Consider the following 20,440-nt stretch of genomic DNA (forward strand, 5'->3'; position numbering starts at 1 on the left):
TCATGACCCACTTTTGGGTTGCGACCCACAGGTTGCGAAGTGCTGTCCCAGCGATACCCAGTTCGATGCTCTTTCCATATAGCATCCACTTCTGCCATTGTCAGAGATAGAATACTAGGCTAGACGGACCATTGGTTTTACCCTGTATGGCATGTCCTATGTTCTTGGAAATAATGCACATGGGAAGACTTGGGGATTTGGTCCAGACCAAACTGAGAAAGCTAAATTAAGAAGTGAAAGGTAGAACACTAACCTGGCAGGACACGTGTTTTAGAAAGGAAAAGAAATCCTGTGCAGTCTCCCTCAAAGTGCTCTCCTATTATTTTACTTCAAGTAGCAAATTACCCTGGTTATAATTTGCCGCATTCCCAACATAAGGTGGTGTTATATTTATTGAAGAAAAGCGATGAAACATCACATCCACTCATAGGTGAGGACATCTGAAAATCTGGATTCATGACTGCAACTGGGCAGCAAGAGGTAAACTACTTATTAAAATGCTATGGCTGCAGAATTACAAGGGAGCCCATTCAACAGTGCAGCTCTTTTTGAGGTGGAACTGGGGAGCACCCACCAGCCAACCCTGTAGTGCAGGGATGTTGAGTATACAGCCTACAGGCTGAATCTAGCCTGCAAACCTGCTCCATCTGTCCCACCAGGATAGGGAATTTGGCAGTGTGGGCATCTGGAAGAGGTGAGCAAGGCTGTGCAATACGGTTCCCTGTTGCACTGCAGCTGCCTGGCCCACTGCCATTTGTGTGCCTCTCCCTAGGCAGTCTGCTGCCACTTCAAGCCAAATTCAGCCCATGAGGAATCTTACGGTCCGGATCCATCCCAGGACAAGATAAATTTAACACCCAAAGTTTAATGACTGGGATATTTACCTGGCAGGTGAAAGGTCCAAGTTCAAATACCTATTCTGCTCAATTCAGACCAAGAATGCTCTCTCTTTTTATGGACCTAGTTGCCAGGCCACCAGCTGTTCTCTCTCTCTCTGTGACCAGAAATCCCACCCAGTATCTGAGAAATCTTTCCTACTGGACATTTAATTGATACTGGTGCATTCCCATGAAGTTTCAGTAAATCAAAATCCTAACAACAAAATTATTCAATTAAAATTTATGACTAGCTTTACACTGAACCATAAATATCTTCTCCTGAATTACATGAATGCAAACATATTTGCCCTGAGGAGGGTTCCTTCCTTTGTCATTGAAAAGATAAGGACTGTAGTTTGAAGGGATAAATGCTGATAGTAAATGAAGGGTTTTACAAGAATACAACTTTAACTGTGATGCTAAAGGAATTTGTCAACTTTAATTCAGTGCTTCGTGTACTTGATTTCTTATTTTATCATTCCTGTATCACTGATAAGGGAAGTAGTAGATACACTGGAGGGTAGGGCTACGATTCAGAGAGACCTTGACAAATTGGAGGATTGGACCAAAAATCTCTTGAGGTTCAATAAGGACAAGTGCAAAGTCCTGCACTTAGGATGGAACAATCCTTTGGACCAGTACAGGATGGGGACCAATTGCCTAAGCAGCAGCTCTGCAGAAAAGGATGTGGGGATTACAGTGGACCATAAGCTGAATATGAGCCAGCAGTGTGTCCTTGTTGCCAATAAGGCTAACAGCATACTGGGCTGCATTGGTAGGAGTGTTGCCAGCAGATCCAGAGAAGTGATTCTTTCCCTCTGTTCGGCACTGGTGAAGCCACATCTGGAGTACCGTGTCCAGTTTGGCTCCCCCACTACACAATGGATGTGAACAAATTAAAGTCCAGTAGAGGGCAACAAAAATGGTTAGAGGGTCAGGACACATGACTTATGGGGACAGGCTGAGGGAACTGGGCTTATTTAGTCCGCAGAAAAGAAGACTGAGGGGGGGAATTTAATAGCAGCCTTTAAGTACCTGAAGAGGGGTTATGAAGAGGATGGTGCTAGACTGTTTTCAGTGGTGGCAGATGACACAACAAAGAGCAATAGTCTCACATTGCAGCAAGAGAAGTTTCTAGATTAGGTATTAGAAAAAAACCTCTCACTAGAAGGGTAGTAAAGCACTGGAACAGATTATTCAGAGAGGCTGAGGAACCTCCATCTCTGGAGGTTTTTAAGACCTAGTTAGAGAAAGCCTTGGCTGGGATGAGAGAGTTAGGGATGGTCCTGCTTTGAGTAGGGGGTTGAGGTCCCTTCAAATCCTAATCTACTATGATTCTGTAGCAGTATGAACAAAAACTATTTAGGGATTTATCTTCCTTTAGGGAACATAAAGTTTGAAGTTCAAACAGATTCTCTGGTTCAGCATAGGCCAGTTTGCACATCTTTAACACAACCTTTACTTGAAGGAGGTTCTCCTTTACTGAGATGGTAACTGACATATCTCCTTTTCTACTTCCTGCTACCTTGTTCAACCCTTTCTGTGTGCCATACGTTGCAGTACGCTAGTTCTGCAGTTCTCATTCTCTCTCCTTGTATTAATGCATTCTATATCTTCTCCCTCTGCCCTCAGTTCTTTTTGGCTTCTGTAACTTCTGGTACATATTTGGGGGGGGGGGGGGGGGGGGGGGGGGGGAAGAGGGACAGGTGAAGAGGCTTTATGTTTATTGTAAAGTTCTTGTGCGCCCTTGGATTTTGTTGTCTTTCCCTTTTGAACCAGCTTCTCTTCTCCCTCTCCTCTGAGAAAAGGAGAGTGATTGCCTTATGACTAAAGAGAGTGAAATGTGCAGTGTGTGCTCCTGAAGGTCAACAATACCAGAGAGGATAATGTGTAAGCTGGAATGCTGCCTCCTAAGCTAGCACTTTTGTATTCATGAGACTTTCACCCTCAGCTGCACTACAGGATGTCATAGGAACCAGAAGGAAAAATCAGGCTGTTTTCAAATAGTGTCCCACCTCTTTACTCAATGTCATGCAAGCATTTTTACTATAGTATAAGCAGGATCCATGCGACAGGTTGATGTGGAGCACCTGCATGAGCAACCAAAGGGGGAAATGGGCACCACAGTGAACTAAGACCTGTACAGGGGACACCACGGCCCAGATAGTATCTCATTACACTGTCTCACCATGTGGCGTTGGAGGAAAGAAGTACAGAGTTTCTAGCCAGAGACTTCAAGTTAGTAGGAGCACCTGCAGAAGCAGCCAGAGGCAGGATCTGCAGAGCTTGACTGCTTGGACAAAACTTTCTCTACCTTGTGCTGATTGGCTTGGCTGTCCCAACTCTCTCCATCAGAAGTTTTTCAACTCCATACCTGTTCCTTTTACTCACTCCCTTCCCTTGTCCTGTCCCTCTCAGCTTCCATTTAGCTCACCCCCACCTAAGTAATCCTCCACCTGCCTACTCAAAATACGAAATATAACATTTGCTGCTACCACACTGTTTGCTCTAATGGTAGGTTATACCCTCATCCCAACTTCCTTAGACCAGAGGTCAGCATCCAACACCTGGATCCAGTCTGGGAAAGTCCAGTTCCAACTGCATTCCTCTTATGCCCTGTGCCATGCCACTGATCCCTTTCTCCAGTGTCTCCCCATCTTGCAGTGCCCTCCATGCTACTCTCTCTCACCCCCTACACCACCAAATTCACCACTCCCCCTTACTGTCACTGGGGATGGGAAATGACAGCGTGTGGGTGGTGGAGGCAGCAGCAGGCAGCTTGGGTACTATGGAGTGGGGGGTGGTGACTCAAAATGGCAAGGTGGATTGGCAGTCCATAGCACCAGCTTAGTCACAAGCAGCAGCCTGCCACTCAAAAATGTTGCTGACGTCTGATTTAAAGTGTACCCTCTTAAGAGCAGGGACCAACTACATCTACAATAACATGACCCATTCTTGGTCAGCCCTCGATCACTACTATAATCAGAGCAATTTTCCTGTCCTTACTGACTTACTTTTTCTCCTGTTTCCGTCTTAGTGGTATGTAGATTAAGAAAAAAACTCAGTGTCTCCCAAACTGTAGTTCTTTTGAACATGAAGATTACAAATGATTCAGAGTAAGGTCTTTGAAATAACTTCACTCTGTGCACAAAACTTCTTCTCGGAGAGAAGGCTACCAACCAGAACAATCAATTTCCGGACAATAGGTTTGTAATGTATGTTGACATTGAACTTTCAGATATGTGCCTCCTCAAGAATTCCTGAAGTGCTACATTACCTGTAAGAACTGTTGGGGATGATGGGCCAGCTGAGTCTGAGCTGGTTGCTGAACTGTACTGAGCTGCTGTTGCTGCTGTTGCTGACCTTGCTGTTGTTGCTGCTGCTGCTGTTGAGTAATTGATAACGTCTGTGCCTGTTGCTGTTGTGCAGCAAAAGTAGGGTAGGCTGTCACCACCTGCCCCATAAACATAGTGCTTGGTACCATTACTGCTCCACATGCTACAGGGGCAGTGACTAATTTTGTTACAAGTTGCTGACCTTGAGAAAACCTGTTAAAGGAAAGACATGACAGGGTGAAGTTAGCTTAGTCTGGCAGAAATTCACTGTCAGCTAACCTGGGTGAATTTCAGATGCTGATCTTGTTATGTAAGCACCAACTCTACTACTGAAAAGTATCATTCAAGATGAACCCGTCCTTCCCAAAAATTCAAAATGTAATAGGCTAGATGCTTATCCCAAAGAGCCCTTCACAGCCTCCTACAATGTCATTGGTTTAAACAGGGAGACAAGAACATAATTTGAGTTGAATTTGGTTTTCTGACTACATTTATATAAATACATGTCATAGCTAAAAAAACTTTATGAACTTCTTGGTGCAATTTTTCTCTCTTTTTGAAGATGTGAAATTCTAGCAAAATCATTTGAATGAACTTTTCCTTGGTTGTTACCTGATCTGTCTATCTTGTGTGAAAGTGGTTACGGCTGCACCACTCTGGTTATTGTTCTGTGGTAAGCTTGATGGAATCTGGACAACATTTCCTGTTGTTGGCTGGGAAATCACCATAGTGTTATACAAGGGGGCCGAAAGCGTGCTCTGTGATTGACTGGAGAGAGAAGTCTGTTGATTGTGTCCGCTAAGTACATTTGGTTGATTATGCTAAAAAAGCAAAATAATTTTATAAATTAGTTAACTGAATTGTAAACATATAAAAATTATTACAGAGAAATAATTTACTTTGAAGGTATAAATACATGTGCAATAAAAATAAATAATAACTGTTAATGATAAAAGTTCCTATGCAGTACTGTAAAAATTCTTATAGCTCTCCTCTCAGCTTTGTAAACCTATATTAATCTATTTTTTATAGATGACTGAGCATGGGTGAAATGACTTCTCCAAGGCTATAACAAGTAAGCAGCATGGCCAGGTAGAACCCAAGAGTTCCTGACTCCTAGTCCCTTGGTTCTTCTTCAAAAGTATGGTTCCTCTCTTACACATATGGAAAACTGCAGCGTCTCTTGCTTAGCAGAGGCCAGCTTGCAAACCTTTAACACAAACTTTGGTTGGTGGAAGTTCTTTTTTACTGAGATGGTAACTGGTATGTCTCCTCTGCCACCTCCTGCTACGTTTTCCAACCCTTTCCATGTGCCAAAAGGTCTTTGAAAGTGGAGATACATGGGAATATGAATGTAAATCTCAGGACTCTAGAATCACACAAAACTCCCTAACAATAAAGCTGAAATGATCAGTGACTAAAATCGTAAAATTCAACGTATTTTTTAAACTACTATAATTTGTTTTCAAATTTTAAAAGCATATATTCAAAAAGGCACCATTAAATTTAAATCTAGCTTTAAAAAAAAAGGTTTAAGCTAGGTCCAAGTACTACCCACTGCCTCTACTGTCTCCTACCAAACCATGGGGCATTTCAATATTTTCCTATTTTAAACCAAGTTCCTAAGCTAAGTGAAAAAGCCACATAAAAAGAAACAGTGACTAGCTGAAGACTGATGCAGAGCTAGTTGCTATTGACCATTTACACTTCAGAATTTTACTAAAAAGGAAAAATGCAAAATATGGAAAAGGATAAATATTTCTACCATAAATATTGAAGACATGAAACCTGTGTTTGTTGTACACACAGTTTCACTGACTAATGGAAATTCTCTATCTAACACTCTCTAGGCAGGCCTATCAGTTTCAGTTCTGCTCAGTATAGGCATTTATGACAAATGTTACCTGTGTTACAGTATTTTGCAAAGGCTGTTGCTGTATCATATGCTGAGTACTAATATGCCCAGTATTCATTCCTCCTTGAATTTGATTAGTTTGAACAACTGGACTTTGCATATTTATTGGCGTCAGCTGCTGAAGGTTAGAAGAGTTTCCAGAAGTAAGTTGCACAGAACCAAAGTTTAGTCCAGGAGGTGATTGCTGCAAGAACATCTTTAAGAAAATCCACAAATTAGTTAAAAAGAAATAAAATCTACTGGTGGTTTGAAGTATTAGTAAACATCTTTAATATGATATATTAAAAATCCTCCAGTAAGATTCCTGACTGTGAATCTTAGGATCATAGAAAAGTAGGGTTGGAGGTTCATTTAGTCTCTTGAGCATGTCTAATCATCCCTGACAAGACATTCCAGCAAAGTGTCCGTCTAACCAGTTCTTGAAAATTTCCAAGGGTGGAAATTCCACAATTTTCTATGTAGCCTGTTCTAATGCTTGACTACCCTCATATTCAGAAAGGTCCTTCTAACCTCCAACCTAAATTTCCTCTGCTGCAGCTTGAGTTCATTTCTTCTACTACTGTTCCCTACAGCCACAAATAAAAGTCCATTTGTATCCTCTCTGTAATCACCCTTCAGGTATTTGAAGACTATTATCAAATCTGCCTCCCAGTCTTCTCATCTCCAGACTAAATAACCCTACCTCTTTCAGCTTTTCCTTGTAAGTCATAGTAGTTTCATAGTTGTTAGAGTCGGAAGGGACCTGAGCAGATCATCAAGTCCGACCCCCTGCCATGGGCAGGAATGAATGCTGGGATCATATGACCCCAACTAGGTGGCTGTCTAGCCTCCTTTTGAAGACCCCCAAGGTAGGAGCAAGCACCACTTCCCTTGGAAGTTGGTTCCAGATCCTAGCTGCCCTGACTGTGAAGTAGTTCTTCCTGATGTCTAGCCTGAATCTACTCTCAATCAACTTGTGGCCATGATTCCTAGTTACTCCTGGTAGTGCTAGGGGGGGAACAGGGCCTCTCCCATTCCCCGCTGGTCCCCCCAGGTAAGTTTATAGATGGCCACCAGATACCCTCTCAGCCTTCTCTTGTGGAGGCTGAATAGGTTCAGGTCCCGTATTAGGTTCAGGCCCCGGAGCCTCTCCTCGTAGAGCCTGCCCTGATACCCCCTGACCACGTGAGTGGCCCTTCTCTGGACCCTCTCAATGCTGTCTACGTCCCTCCTGAAGTGCGGCGCCCAGAACTGGACGCAGTACTCCAACTGTGGCCTGACCAGTGTCACATAGAGGGAGAGGATCACCTCCTTGGACCTGCTCGTGATGCATGTGTGGATGCATGACAAGATGAAGTTAGCCTTACTGACTGTTTTCGCATTGTCGGCCCATGTTTATCTTGGAATCAACAGTGACTCCAAGATCCCTTTCTGCCTCTCTGCTGACAAGAAGGGAGTTCCCCGGCCTATAGGTATGCTGCTGGTTCTTTCTCTCTAGGTGCAGTATCCTGCACTTGTCAGTATTGATCCCATCCATCCTATTCTCATCCGCCCACCCCTGTAACCTGTCCAGATCTAGTTGCAGCCTATCTCTCCCTTCTAGTGTGCCCACCTCTCCCCACATCTTAGGGTAGTTCGCAAATTTGAACAAGGTGCTTTTCACCCCCTCGTCCAAGTTGCTGATAAAGATGTTGAACACCGAGGACTGAGCCCTGGGGGACTCCACTGCCCACATCCCTCCAGGTTGAAAATGACCCGTCCACCACCATTCTCTGGGTGCGGCCCTCTAGCCAATTTGTGAACCACCTGACTGTGTAGGCATCGATGCCAGTCTCCTAGCTTTTTTAATGAGAATGGGGTCAGAGACAGTGTCAAAGGCCTTCCTAAATTCCAGAAAGACTATGTCCACTGCGACACCTGTGTCCAAGGATTTTGTGACCTGATCGTAAAAGGCAATCAGGTTGGTCTGACAGGACCTGCCCCTAATGAACCCATGTTGGTCCCCTGAGTATACTCTCCCCTGCTGGTCCCTCACAGATGTGCTCCTGGATAACTTTCTCAAAGAGCTTCCCCAGGACCGAGGTAAGACTAATGGGCCAATAGTTACCTGGGTCCTCCTCCCTCCCTTTTTTGAAAATGGGGACCATATTAGCCTTTTTCCAGTCCTCTGGCCCCTGGCCAGAGCACCACGAATGCTCGTAAAGCCATGCCAGGGGCCCCACAATGACCCCTGCCAATACCCTCAGCACCCTAGGGTGGAGAGCATCTGGACCTGCTGATTTAAACACATCCAGCCCCTCCATAAGTTCCCTAACTAGGTCCTCCCAGGATTCTAATCGTGGGGTTTTTTTTTTGCTCTGCACTAGACTCTTTCCAGTCTGTCCACATCTTTCTTGAAGTATGGGGCCCAAAACTAGACACCATACTCCAGGTAAAGCCTCATCAGTGCTGAACAGAGCAGAAGAATCACATGCCTTGATTTGCATGTGACACTCCTGTTAATACAATCCAGTATGTTATTGGCTTTCTTTTTTTTTTTTTTTTTTTTTTTTGCGCAATAGCAGCACACTGATTGTCAGCTCATATTCAGCTTATGGTATACTGCAGAGGTTTCCAAACTTTTTCTCATTGCATACCCTCTCTTCCAGATTTACCAGCTGCCTGCATACCCCTACCAGCCTATGTTTTATATTTTAACCCCTTAAAAGGCAATTATTATTATAATGAAAATTAAATCCACCATTACACAATTTCTCTCGCATACCACCCAGAGATGACTTGTGTATCCCTACAGGTATGTGTACCACAGTCTGGGAATCCCTGGTCTATTATAAACCTAGGTCCTTATTTGCAATACTGCACATTAGCCAGTCATACTCCAGTCTGTACCTGTGCATGCAATTATTTTGTCCCAAGTGCAGGACTTTGTACTTGTCCTTTTGAATTTAATCTCACAGATTGCAGACCTTTTTTCCATTCTATTCAGGTCATTCTGCATCCTAGCCCTGCCCTCCAGAGTGTCTGCCACTGCACCCAACTCGGTGACATCCACAAATTTATTAAGTGTGCACTCAGTCCCATCATCTAATCATTAATGAAGATATCAACCAAAACTGGACCCAGAACAGACTCCTACGGAGTCCCACTTAATACCTCCTCCCAAGTAGACATTGAGCCACTGCTGATTTTTCTATTCCTAGTATCACTAGTAGTTTAGTGAAATAAAGATAAACAATGGAAATATAACTATAGTACTTCGCTCTACCAGTTCTGTACATAGAAAGGACACCTGATTCCCTAGAAATTGACAAAATGGGGCAAAAAAATCTATAAAGAAGGGTTTTCCAGATACTACCCAGTTTTGACAAAACTGATAGAATTCACTTATATTTTGGAATCATTGGGAGTGTCTACTAGGGGTGCATTGATAGAGATACAGCTGTCTCCAGATGGTAAGTCCGGTGGGGTGGAAGGGGGTGGGGGGAAAGGGCCATGGCAGGGCATATTATAGATATAGACAATTTTCTTTATATCGGTACCAATCCAATATCGGACCAATGTATCAGTGAACCTCCAGTGTCTACACATACAATTAACGTGACTGAATATACTTCAGCTCAATTTGAGCCAGAGTAAACAAATCCTAATATCACTGTCTACATGCGCATCTAAGTACAGTAATTTACTGTACTGTCAGATACCACTTGTATCTAATGGCACTACCCGCAGCACAGTACATTAGTCTACTGTGTCCTAACTGCCATGCACATATAGATGGCAATGCTTTACTGCGCAGAAAATGAGTCTGCTGTGCAGTAAAGCATCTCATGTAGAGGCACCCACTAGGGAAAAGAATAGGCCTACATCCACAAAGAGATCTCAAATGATATGGCACTCAATCTCGAAGTGCTTAGCTTTTAGGTGCTTGCAGTAGAATCCACAGAACTTAACTGCATTACAAAGCTCTGCCTGCAGGACTGCTGGCTAAGGGTATGAAAAGGTAGTGCCCTGTAGCTGATATAAGCTCTCCTAGCAAAATCCTCATGTGAGAATAGCTCTGCCTGCTTCTATTCCTGGGGCTCCAGCTGTCTTGGGCTGCCTGTACAAGAGCCTGGAGGCTGCTCCAATGCGCTGTAATTACAGTGCATTGGAGCAGATTCAATTAATCAAGTCTGCTGGAGCGTGGCAATTACTACGCTCAAGCCAGCCTCCATGTCTTGTGTATCAGCATCCCCATGCTTCAAAATGGCAGCAGGAGCGCTTTAACTAAAGCTTGTTTGATGAGCCTTAGATAAAGTGCTTCTGCTGCTTATTTTGAAGCATGGAAACACTAATACATGAGACCCTCAGGTGTGTTAATTAGAGTGCCCCTACCCCCTCAAACCTAGAGCACATGGAAAAATTTCCTTAGTTAAAACAGCAGCATTCCCCAAGGCATAGATATAGCTTTAGACATGTTGTTTCATAAACCATACATGGAAAGAGTTAGGCCTCCCAAAATGGTATTCACAAACGGCAGCATCCCTAACTGGAGAAAAGCCAGAAGTAAATGCCAAGGACATGAGTGCCTAATAAGTCCTACTCATTTCCAGGGCTTTAGTATTTTAGCTTTTTCCAGAGCTAAGTGCTACAGGAAGTGCCTCCCATGGGGAAATTTAATGTTAAAAGTTTCACTGTCTACAAACTTGGGCATCTCCAGGTTTAGAGGGTGACTGAACAAGGATTTTGAGGCTATAACTGTAATATAGATGCTTAAGAACTGCCTGAGTTTCACTCTGGGTCTATGTTTAATTCAACCGTAACCCACCTGAAGTCCTTGACCATGGACCAGTTGAAGTTGTTCTTGAATCTTCCGCAACTCTTCTTGCTGTCGATGAATATTTGCCTCTATCATTCGCGTTCTTTGCTCCAATTGGTCCTTCAGGTGCTGCATAGCTCCTAACTGAGCTGAAAACTGAAACATAGGCTGCAGTGCCAGGCATAGGTTTAAAAAACTTAAATCAGAAACATATTCACTTTTATCCGCAAAAAGATAAAACCAACCCCTCCATAACAGCAGCAAAAGTCAAGCCCCACCTAGTATCATGCTACAGGCACATCATCTGTTGCAGGCTCAAGGAACAATGTGTAGCTATAAGCACTTTGTAGATTTAATATTAGATTGACTGCCTGCTAAGGAAAACTCAAAAGCAAAAGAAGCTGGCTTGTGCTCAAATAACCCCACCCTCACAAAAGAAAGACCGAATTATTAGTTAGGCATCATATGCATCCTGAATGAGAAAAAACACTCAATTGTACATCCTTCAAGATAGATAGCATCAGATGACTTTGCCCATCAGCATGCAGTCTTTCAGATAAGCAGGGATCCTGGTTTTCTCTAATAATAAATCCCAATTTTCAGATTAAAAAAGTAACCCAAAATCCATATTTTTCCATGATTAAAATGAAACACCACTATATATGCATCTATGTATTAGTGACCTTTCATTTTAATCATAGAAAAAGGTGGATTTTGGGTTACTTTTTAAATCCAGAAATTGGGGATTTTTTTATTTTTTTTTTTTTTATCAGAGAAAACCAGGATCCCTACAGATAAGCAAGGTTTCTGTCCCAACAGTGCCTACAGGGAGGGCAAAAAAAAAATCAATCAATCATCATTCAATTTCCCTGTCTTGAGAACATTTGGAGTCTTGTTTCCACCCTGGATGTGAAATTTTCCATTTCCATGCCCTGCTTCACATTATTGATCTGTCTTCTCCCATTTCATATCATTTCCTTACTGAAAAGTGAGGCAAAACATTAATTTACATTCTGGGTCATACCTATATCATCTTTAATTTACTACTGCATAATGACCATACTTGTTCTTTCCTGGTTCTCCCTTTAAATTGTCTGATTGAAGAGCCATTTGCTATTTAAATTTATGCTGCTAGGCCTAACTCAGCCTGACTTCATAACTATTTTCATGTTATCCCTGCATTTTCTCATGTGTTAAATACAGGATTCTTTCCTGATTCAAACCCTTCTCCATTCTCCTTTTGGACTCTCTGCTTATCCTAAAAGCCTCTTGGAATAATTTATCTAGTCTGGTTTGGAGACCCTTCCATCAAGTACTTCCCCCACTTTCCTGAGTTAAGATACAGATAGTTTTTGCATTTTTTAGTTAAAGAACTTCCAAGCCCCTTCTACATTTAAATCTCTCACTTCTCAGTCCTATTTGCTTCATTACCTGGTTCCCTAAAATTCTAAGTGTGCCCTTTTGAAATCAAAACCCTTAGTTACAGACTTGTAGACCCTTCATTTAAACTGAACTAACTTTGTGATCACTTTTTTTTTTATGACCACCTCTTTGTTAACATTCTTGCTATTTACCAAAATCTGGTCTAAAATAGCACAAGCTCTTATTTTTTAAATAACTGACCAGCCCCAGCCCCACTGTATCCTATCATTACAAGGAGCATCTGTCATCAAATCTGCATCTGGAAAGTGCAAGTCTCCCACAAATACTCACATGAAGTGTAACACTAACATTAGGGACCTGTATCTACATCAAGACTCAATCCCAGATATGCCTCCTATCCTTCCCTAAAGCAATTTGAACTCAGATTATTTTATTCATATTATGCTTTCTTATTTCTCCACAGGCTATGGAATCATCAACATATAAAACAAACACATCACTTTCACTTTTGTTTCTATTGCATTTAACCAGCACATACCTTTCAAACCTGTGTCATATCTATAATAATCTGTTTTCATAATCTAATGCCCAAGCTCCTTACATTAGTTGTTTCTTACTGAATAGATCCCTATCATCATACCACTTCATTGCAAGTCTCTCATCCCCCTCACAAATCTGAAAGAGGATGAATTGAGTATTGAACTCTGGTATATTAAGGGAAAGATTTTTTTAAAACTGCTTTTTAGCACTAGTAATTTTTCATTTGGGCATAGGGATCTTTTGGAAAACCAAGTACTTTTATATCAAAATGACAAACTGCAAAAACAATTATTTGTAGCCATAAAAAAAAAAAAAATCAATGGAACATGTTTTTTTTTCAGGTAAAGTTAATTATTCCTATACAGAGGAAAGTAACAGAATGGAAATTAAGGTGCTTTGAATAAAATACACTTCCATCAGAGCTAATTTAGTAAGAAAGATCTTTAATCCTCTGAACCTAAATTTGATTTTTTGCTGAAAAAGCTAGTCAGTAAGCTGGCATATTTTTATGAATAAAAATTCATACCTGGGACATGCCTGGCTGGATCTGTAAAGATGCAGATTGAGACATCATTGGCTGTGCTAATGGTTGTCCAGCAGATTGAGAGCTTAAAGACTGCAATTTAAATGTATATCACAATAATCAGTACAGTGCATGCCACACTTTGAGGAAATAATTTCAGGGAAACCATCAATTTCAAGGCGGCAAAAAGTATAAATTTTCTTTTAAAAAAGGCTTAGGATGTTTATAGGCAGACAAGGTTCTTTGGGTGAATCTGAAGAGCACATACCAACTGCAGAGGCTTCCTCACCCTGATGAAGAGTTTTAAAAAAAACCCTAAAGCTTGCTAAGAATTTTTTTTCCAACTATTTAAGTTGGTCTAGTAAAATACATCAGATTCACCCAAATAACCTTGTCTGCCTGTGTCCTTAGACCAACATGGCTACAACCTACACCCCTATAGGACGTTTATATGCTTTAATATTTTAGGAGGAAATCATTTAAGAAATAAATGTTCCCTGCAATATTTGGAAATATGCAGCAGTATGAATATGAACGTTCAACTGATTACATGAATTTCCTTGTTGAGAACTATGTCAAAAGAAAACAAACATAAATAAGGGGGTAAAAAGGAATTTTAGAACTGCAGTGATGTAGAAATGTTATTTGCAAGACTGGCAAAGACACTTATTTGTTTTCAATGTTTAATTGATAATGATTTCTGTAAAAATAAATTGACACCTTAAATACTAAAAGTTCCTTTGAAACACAACCACCTTATGCAACTGAATTGGGGTACAAATAGCTAATGAAAAATGGCTCATTTTCATTTTCTATTCTTACCAGAGAAGCAGGAACTATATAACTTTTAAAAAGCTTTAATACACCTACTGCGTGAAAAATCACAGGAGAATAAAAACAGATTTAAGACCTCAATCCTGAAAACATTTTAGGTATATGCCCACCTTTGTGAACAGTCCTCTTATGTTTTAAATGTAAACACAAATAGTTTTGTTACCCTGACTGAAAATGCATGTACTTACTATTCAAACTCTAGAAAAAAGAAACCGCAAAACCTAGGATCTTCAACAAATGAAAACATTAGATTTTAATGTAGAGATGCTTCTCTAAAGAGTTACCTGGCTAGTAAGTGATGATCTTCTTTGTGTAGTCTTTTCATGGCCAGATAAATTTTGTCTTGGAGGGGTGCTAGTGTCCATTGTCATCTTTGTTGGTGTTGCTGAGATGATCAATGTAAAGGCAAAGAGACACTGTTGATCATACTGAACCTGCAACACTATCCTCAAATCTAGGAATTCAGTTTCAAATCAAGACATCAAGGGGTTCAGTTTTAAAAATATATTTCAAATAATTGTATAACCTGATAGTATGAAACAAGATTTTATTTTGATATCAGACATTCTAAGGGCATCTTGTTTGGACAAAATATAAAAATTAAGAGTTTACTGATAAAGATTTTCTTGGCCAATACAGATAGCTGATCAGCATATCGGCTGATACCGATCCAGTAGCCGATTTACAGGAATGCAGCTGGGCAGCGTGGAGAGCAGTGCCCTGCAGGTAAGTCTGTGGAGGGGAAGGGGAATGGAAGGGGCAGATCGAGGCCACCACAGTGAGGGAGGGAGTGGGGCAGGGGCAGAGGCAGGTGCGGGATGGAGCCATGGGAGGTTTGTCCAGGGGAAGAGTGTTTTGGGACTTAAAAATGGTGGGAGGGGTGTTTGAACTAAAGCTCATCAAATGAGCTTTAGTTCAGGCACCTCCGCTGCCATTTTTAAGCACCAGAACACTGATCCCCTGGATGAGCCACACATGGCTCTGACCCACTCTGCCAGGGTCCCATTCACCACCCAGCCTCAGCCCCTCCCTCACCATGGAGACCTTGATCTGCCCCCTCCCCAATACCATCCTCCACCCCCCAATACCATCTCCCTCCCCCATGCTTCTTCCCCTCCACAGACTTAGCTGCAGGGCACTGATCTCTAGGCCTGTGCAAAGCTTTGGTCGCTAATTCGATTTGGCAGAGATTCAGCCCAATTCAGCAGCCGAATTTCCGAATTTGAATTGAATCGGGAGACCTTTTAATCTCTCCGAATTGAATCGGAATCCTCCAAATCGATTCAGAGAGATTCAATGATTCAGACACAGACACAGCTTTAAATGTTTTTTCTACATAACTTAAGGTACCAGGCGACTCGTGAATGCTGAGATGCTAGGGCGGATGGAGCATCCCATGGGAGTGTGGGAGGGGGTCCCCAGTGTGCCTGGCAGCGGACTCGGAAGCAGACCAGAAGCACTTCCAGTCCAGGTCTGCTGGGGAGTGCGTGGGGGACCCCTCCTCACCCCACATGCTGGTGCCTCCTGGATTGGGGATGGGGACAGCCGGGGTCCCCATTGCCAAGCAAGCAGGGGGCGTGCCCCCATGCTCCTGTGGGACGCTCCATCTGCCCCAGCATTGCAGCTTTCATGAGCCATGGCTGGTACCTCAAAGTATGTAGAAGAAACATTTAAAGCTGTGTCTCTGGCCAAATCACTGATTCTCTGAATCAGCATCGAATCTTCAGATTTGGATTCGGCCGAATTGAACCGAGACAGTGATCCGAATCAACAAATCGAATTTAGGCTGAATCGGGATCCAAACTGAATATGGCCCTTTTTGCACACCCCTACTGCTCTCCATGCTGCCCAGCTGGATTCCTAGCTAGTGCATGTGTGTAGCCGTGTGCATGCGCACGGTGTCTGGGGGCCTCAGCCAGAAGACATATTATATTTATCGGTGCATTATCGGCTACGCCGGCCACAAAAAGCCGATAATGTTAATTTTCCTTTTATCAGTGCCAATTTTATATGACACCAATATATTGGTGCATCTCTAATAAAAATACAATTTTCTATGTCAGTCTTGTAGTACAGAAGTGGCATCAAGCTACCATAGTAATAACAGATGAGCTACTAAGAGAAATTTCAAAATTCAAACTGCTTAAAACTATACAACATATGAATTTAAAAAAAATAGTAAAACCTAAAAAGAGTAGAGAAGTAAAAAGACAGTGCTGTTTTCAGTGTTAAATGCTTACATGAATGATCTGAGACTGCAGTATGAGAAGATTTCCTTGAACTCCTGGAGGAAGCAGAAGGTGTGGGGCTGCGATCAAATCTTTCCAAAGCTTCTTTGAGACTTACTGTATTTATACGATTGTCAGACCCAGAGTCCTGACTCTGAAGAAGTACAAATAACAATGGTTTTATTGGGTGGTTCAGCACACAGCTATTACAATCAGCAAACACTTATACCCAATTTTAAGAAAATCTGGGAGAAATTCAACAATTTTCACAGGTAAACCTGCAGAAGGGGAAATATCCTTTTCATTCTCTGGAAGTTTATATAATTTCCATTTTAGGGGTCTGTCTCCAGGTGAAGCAAATCTCAGGCAAAGCCATGAAAACCCCAAAACATACAAGACAAATCTTGTAAGATCTAGGTACTATGCCAGCAGTCCTGTGTTACAACACTGTCTTCCTTCTCCTTTAAGAAAATGATTCCTACCCGACTACACTATGTCTTTTGGATGAAGAAAAAATCATGTTGGGTGAGTTTTCTGGCAGAAGCAGTATTGTCTTTAGGCCAGTGATGTTCAACTGACAGCCCTGCAGGCTGGATCTGGCCCACAGGGGTCTAGAAATTTGACCTGGGAACCAGGCCCCATGTACTGCATATTTATATACAGTAAAAAGAAAAAGAAATCCAAGGTGGAATATTGTGAAACAATTACTCTATGTCCTCTTCAGCATTAAATAATATTCTACATTTTAAATATATATTGTTAATAACAGCATAAACCAAACATTATTCCTGTCAGAATAAAAAAAAAATTTAAACCTACAGAAGAAAGAACAGAAAGCATATAAAAGATGCTGGGAAGCTCACTTTATCTGCTGTTATCTCTGGAAGAGACTCTTCAATACCAAGTTCTCGCCTTCTTTCTGCTCGAACTTCTGCATAGCTATAGAAAGGCAAACACAATTTTTACATTATTTCCTCTAAAAGTTCATGTTGCTTTGCTCAGCTCAGGAAGTTTCATACCATCTTGCTCTCTTAATTTCTAACAAATGTCAGCAATACAATTACCATTTATTTAGAAGAACTACTTAGCAGTTAAAATATTACCTTACTACAGTGTGTGTACAGACAATAAACTCTGGTCTGGAATTCCACTGATGATAAGTAATATAGTAATGGGTTTGTAGCCAAATCCACTGTTGCCCCTTTGTCAGGAACCTGTAATAGCACGACTTTCCTTTCCCATATTGCATTACTGAAAGATATAAAATAAGACCTCTTCACTTTACATACCATGTGAATTGTAATCTAATAACTCAAAGATTTATATTACACAGCATTAAAAATAAGATTTATATTACTATTAGCTCATATCTGGCTAACAGTATTATAATAACTAAAAACAAGCTGAAAAAAGAGTAGTTCTTTTTAATAAGCATTGCAAACGGCACCAGATTTAATGGGGAATCTGTAACACTAAGAGAGGAATTCTCTAAGTAATTTTAATGTAATTTTTTAAAAGTCTAAGTTTACAAGGAACACTAGCTAAAATGAAGGAATTTCCATCAGCACATTTTCTGAACATTTATTACCACTTATTAAATTTTTATTTAATATTATACACAGGAAAATCCTGACATCTGCCAAGAAACAACATTTTGATAGTACTCTTATCAGACTTGTACTCAGATTTTATTCATTTCTCATTTCCTCTGGATTCTAGGAATCATGTTGGACTCACTCTGTAGATAAAAGGGTTTTTATAATGAACGTAAGGAGACAAGGGAAATTGAGAAGAAGGAAGAGGATGAGTGAGCAATATAGATAATGAAATAAGTGGGAGAGAAAAAAGTAAAGAAATAAAGCTAACAACAGGAAAGGAGGGTCAGACGAGAGGAAAACTGAAAAAAATGTTAAAAATTAAACTCTCAAAGAAGTAGAAGGAAAATTTTCATAATTTATTTGAATACTTTGACTAGGAATCTTGACACCACAATTGGACTTTTAAATTAAAGTTACATAATTTTAAACACAAAAAACATTGTCCATTACCATTTTAAAATTAGCAATGTACAGGAATAAAATTTAAGCAAGTTTGTAATACAAATTTTTACTGCTACAGCTGACTTTACCATGAGACAGAATGATAAAGGATTTCTGACACCACCTGGTGCTCTCCACTCAACTCAATGATTAAACAGGGCTTCCACAAAACTTATAATAAATGTTTACATTTTTTGTAGCAGTGTTTTGACATTCACTTACAGTGTTCGTGACATTTTGCCAGATTTTCTAGGTCATCCACATGATAGTAATCATAGCCTGATGTCCCCAGAACTTCAAATGGTAAATAGCCTATTATTGGAGGTGCCCTAGTTAATACAGAAATTATTATTTTATTTTCACGCAAACAAAATTCAGTCCAATTACAATCTAGTTTGTGTTCTCGTAAAAAAAATAATGTTTATAAAAATTAGATCCTGGCTCTAAATAGTTAATGTTAATCAGTGAACTCTAAAAATTAAAATTAGAATGTTAGTATGTAATATTCATCACAAGGGATAGCACCTGTGATCCAAGAACAGAAACTTCCATTCTAAGCTGTGTCTGGATGTGAACTCTTCATTGGGTTCTTCAACAGTACACATTTCCTTAAAAAAAAAGAAAAAGATGTGATGTCTCTTTCTTAAAACTGCTCTTTTAATGTCAAATCTCTTTCAAAATCAAATTAGTATAGAGCAGACAAATTAATGTAAAATAGTGCCTCTTATTTTCAGGCAAAATTGTTTTTATTCATTAAGATGTACACAAAACCAGAATCTATTCTTGCTCACAACAGGCTGGAAGTGTAGTAACTCAGGGTTTGAAAGAACAATTGAATTAAAGCAAGTTATCTGGGGACAGGGCCTTACAACAGGACCCCCCCCTTCATGTGCTAATTAGCTCCCCACTTTGACTGGAACCAAGTGTTCTTGTCACAAGTCCTGGGACCCTCCAAAATTTGATATGCAGATGAGGTACAGGACAGCCTGGTCCAATTCTACCCACCTGTTTTTTTTTGTTTTGTTTGTTTAAGGCCCGCGCAAGCACGTGCACACACACAGGTTTCCATCAGCACTGTGGCCTTTTGGCTAAGATCCAGCATTTTTGGCACCAAAGAGAGGGTGTCAGGCTTGCTCTGGTCTCCTGGTACAGGCTTGGTACTGCAGTACCTCCAGGCCCAGTGCCAGTTAACTCCTCGGGCAGCAACTACCTGTTTGTTGTTTTGTTTTTTTAAAGGTAACCAAAAAAAAAAAAAAAAAAGAAAAGAAAAGGGGTTTCTATTGGAGTGCTTGCCCAATGTAGGCCAAGTGTTTTATGGGCATGCTCAGCATGGTCTATATTCAATCAACTTCCCATTTGATTTCCATGACTGAACTCAAATCTAGCAGAAGTTTAATGATAGACAATGTATTTAACAGGGGGGCAGGGTTTTCTGCTATAAGACACAGGGCTTTTTTCCTCCATGTTGATTTGGGGGAATTTGGTTGGGGGGAGGACAAACTCATTTTACATTTGAGTAAATACAGTGTATTACATAGCATATTATATGTCATCTGATTCAGTGGCACAGAGCTGATGCTATGTTTTCTGCAACAAACTGCAGGACAAAGAAATTGTTATTTACTTCTATTTTAACTTGCTTTTCAAGATGTTTCGTGCATACGTACAATCTGCTTGTAGGTATGCATGTACCAGGGCACCCAAATCCAAGATTGTTGGTAGTAATACCTCCAGGATGCTCAAGGTGCTTTGCCTGACCTCATGCCTCTTGTTAGGATATAAATCACCTCAATCCGACCCAATTCTATTGCACTGGAAATGTTATGGTGCTGGATTTCCAAGGACAGAAAAGGAGAACAAATCAAAGGAAGCATACAAAAAACTCTCGAGGAACAACAGTTATCATAGGAATAAGGAACTTCTTTCTTTGTCCAAGTGCTTGTGTGCATCTATATTCCACTTGTATGCAATTTGCAAGCAGTATTCCT

The 20,440-nt window shown here is 40.9% G+C and overlaps 1 protein-coding gene across 3 annotated transcripts in view; it reads right to left on the minus strand.

Annotated features, from left to right (window-relative positions):
- CLOCK (clock circadian regulator) overlaps positions 1 to 20,440 on the minus strand; it is a 109,693-nt gene that overhangs the window by 3,567 nt on the left and 85,686 nt on the right. For all 3 annotated transcript variants that reach the window (XM_025198351.1, XM_025198349.1, XM_025198350.1), the window contains 11 exons: positions 18,978 to 19,060; positions 18,675 to 18,781; positions 17,517 to 17,664; positions 17,277 to 17,352; positions 16,426 to 16,567; positions 14,470 to 14,570; positions 13,355 to 13,444; positions 10,915 to 11,073; positions 6,118 to 6,324; positions 4,826 to 5,034; positions 4,156 to 4,426 (listed from right to left, as the gene is read on the minus strand). In XM_025198351.1, coding sequence (XP_025054136.1) covers positions 4,156 to 4,426; positions 4,826 to 5,034; positions 6,118 to 6,324; positions 10,915 to 11,073; positions 13,355 to 13,444; positions 14,470 to 14,570; positions 16,426 to 16,567; positions 17,277 to 17,352; positions 17,517 to 17,664; positions 18,675 to 18,781; positions 18,978 to 19,060 — 1,593 coding nt within the window. The remainder of the gene's footprint in view (positions 1 to 4,155; positions 4,427 to 4,825; positions 5,035 to 6,117; positions 6,325 to 10,914; positions 11,074 to 13,354; positions 13,445 to 14,469; positions 14,571 to 16,425; positions 16,568 to 17,276; positions 17,353 to 17,516; positions 17,665 to 18,674; positions 18,782 to 18,977; positions 19,061 to 20,440) is intronic.

The sequence above is a fragment of the Alligator sinensis genome, unplaced genomic scaffold (assembly GCF_000455745.1).
Source record: "Alligator sinensis unplaced genomic scaffold, ASM45574v1 scaffold134_1, whole genome shotgun sequence".
In the NCBI taxonomy this organism is placed as follows: domain Eukaryota; kingdom Metazoa; phylum Chordata; order Crocodylia; family Alligatoridae; genus Alligator; species Alligator sinensis.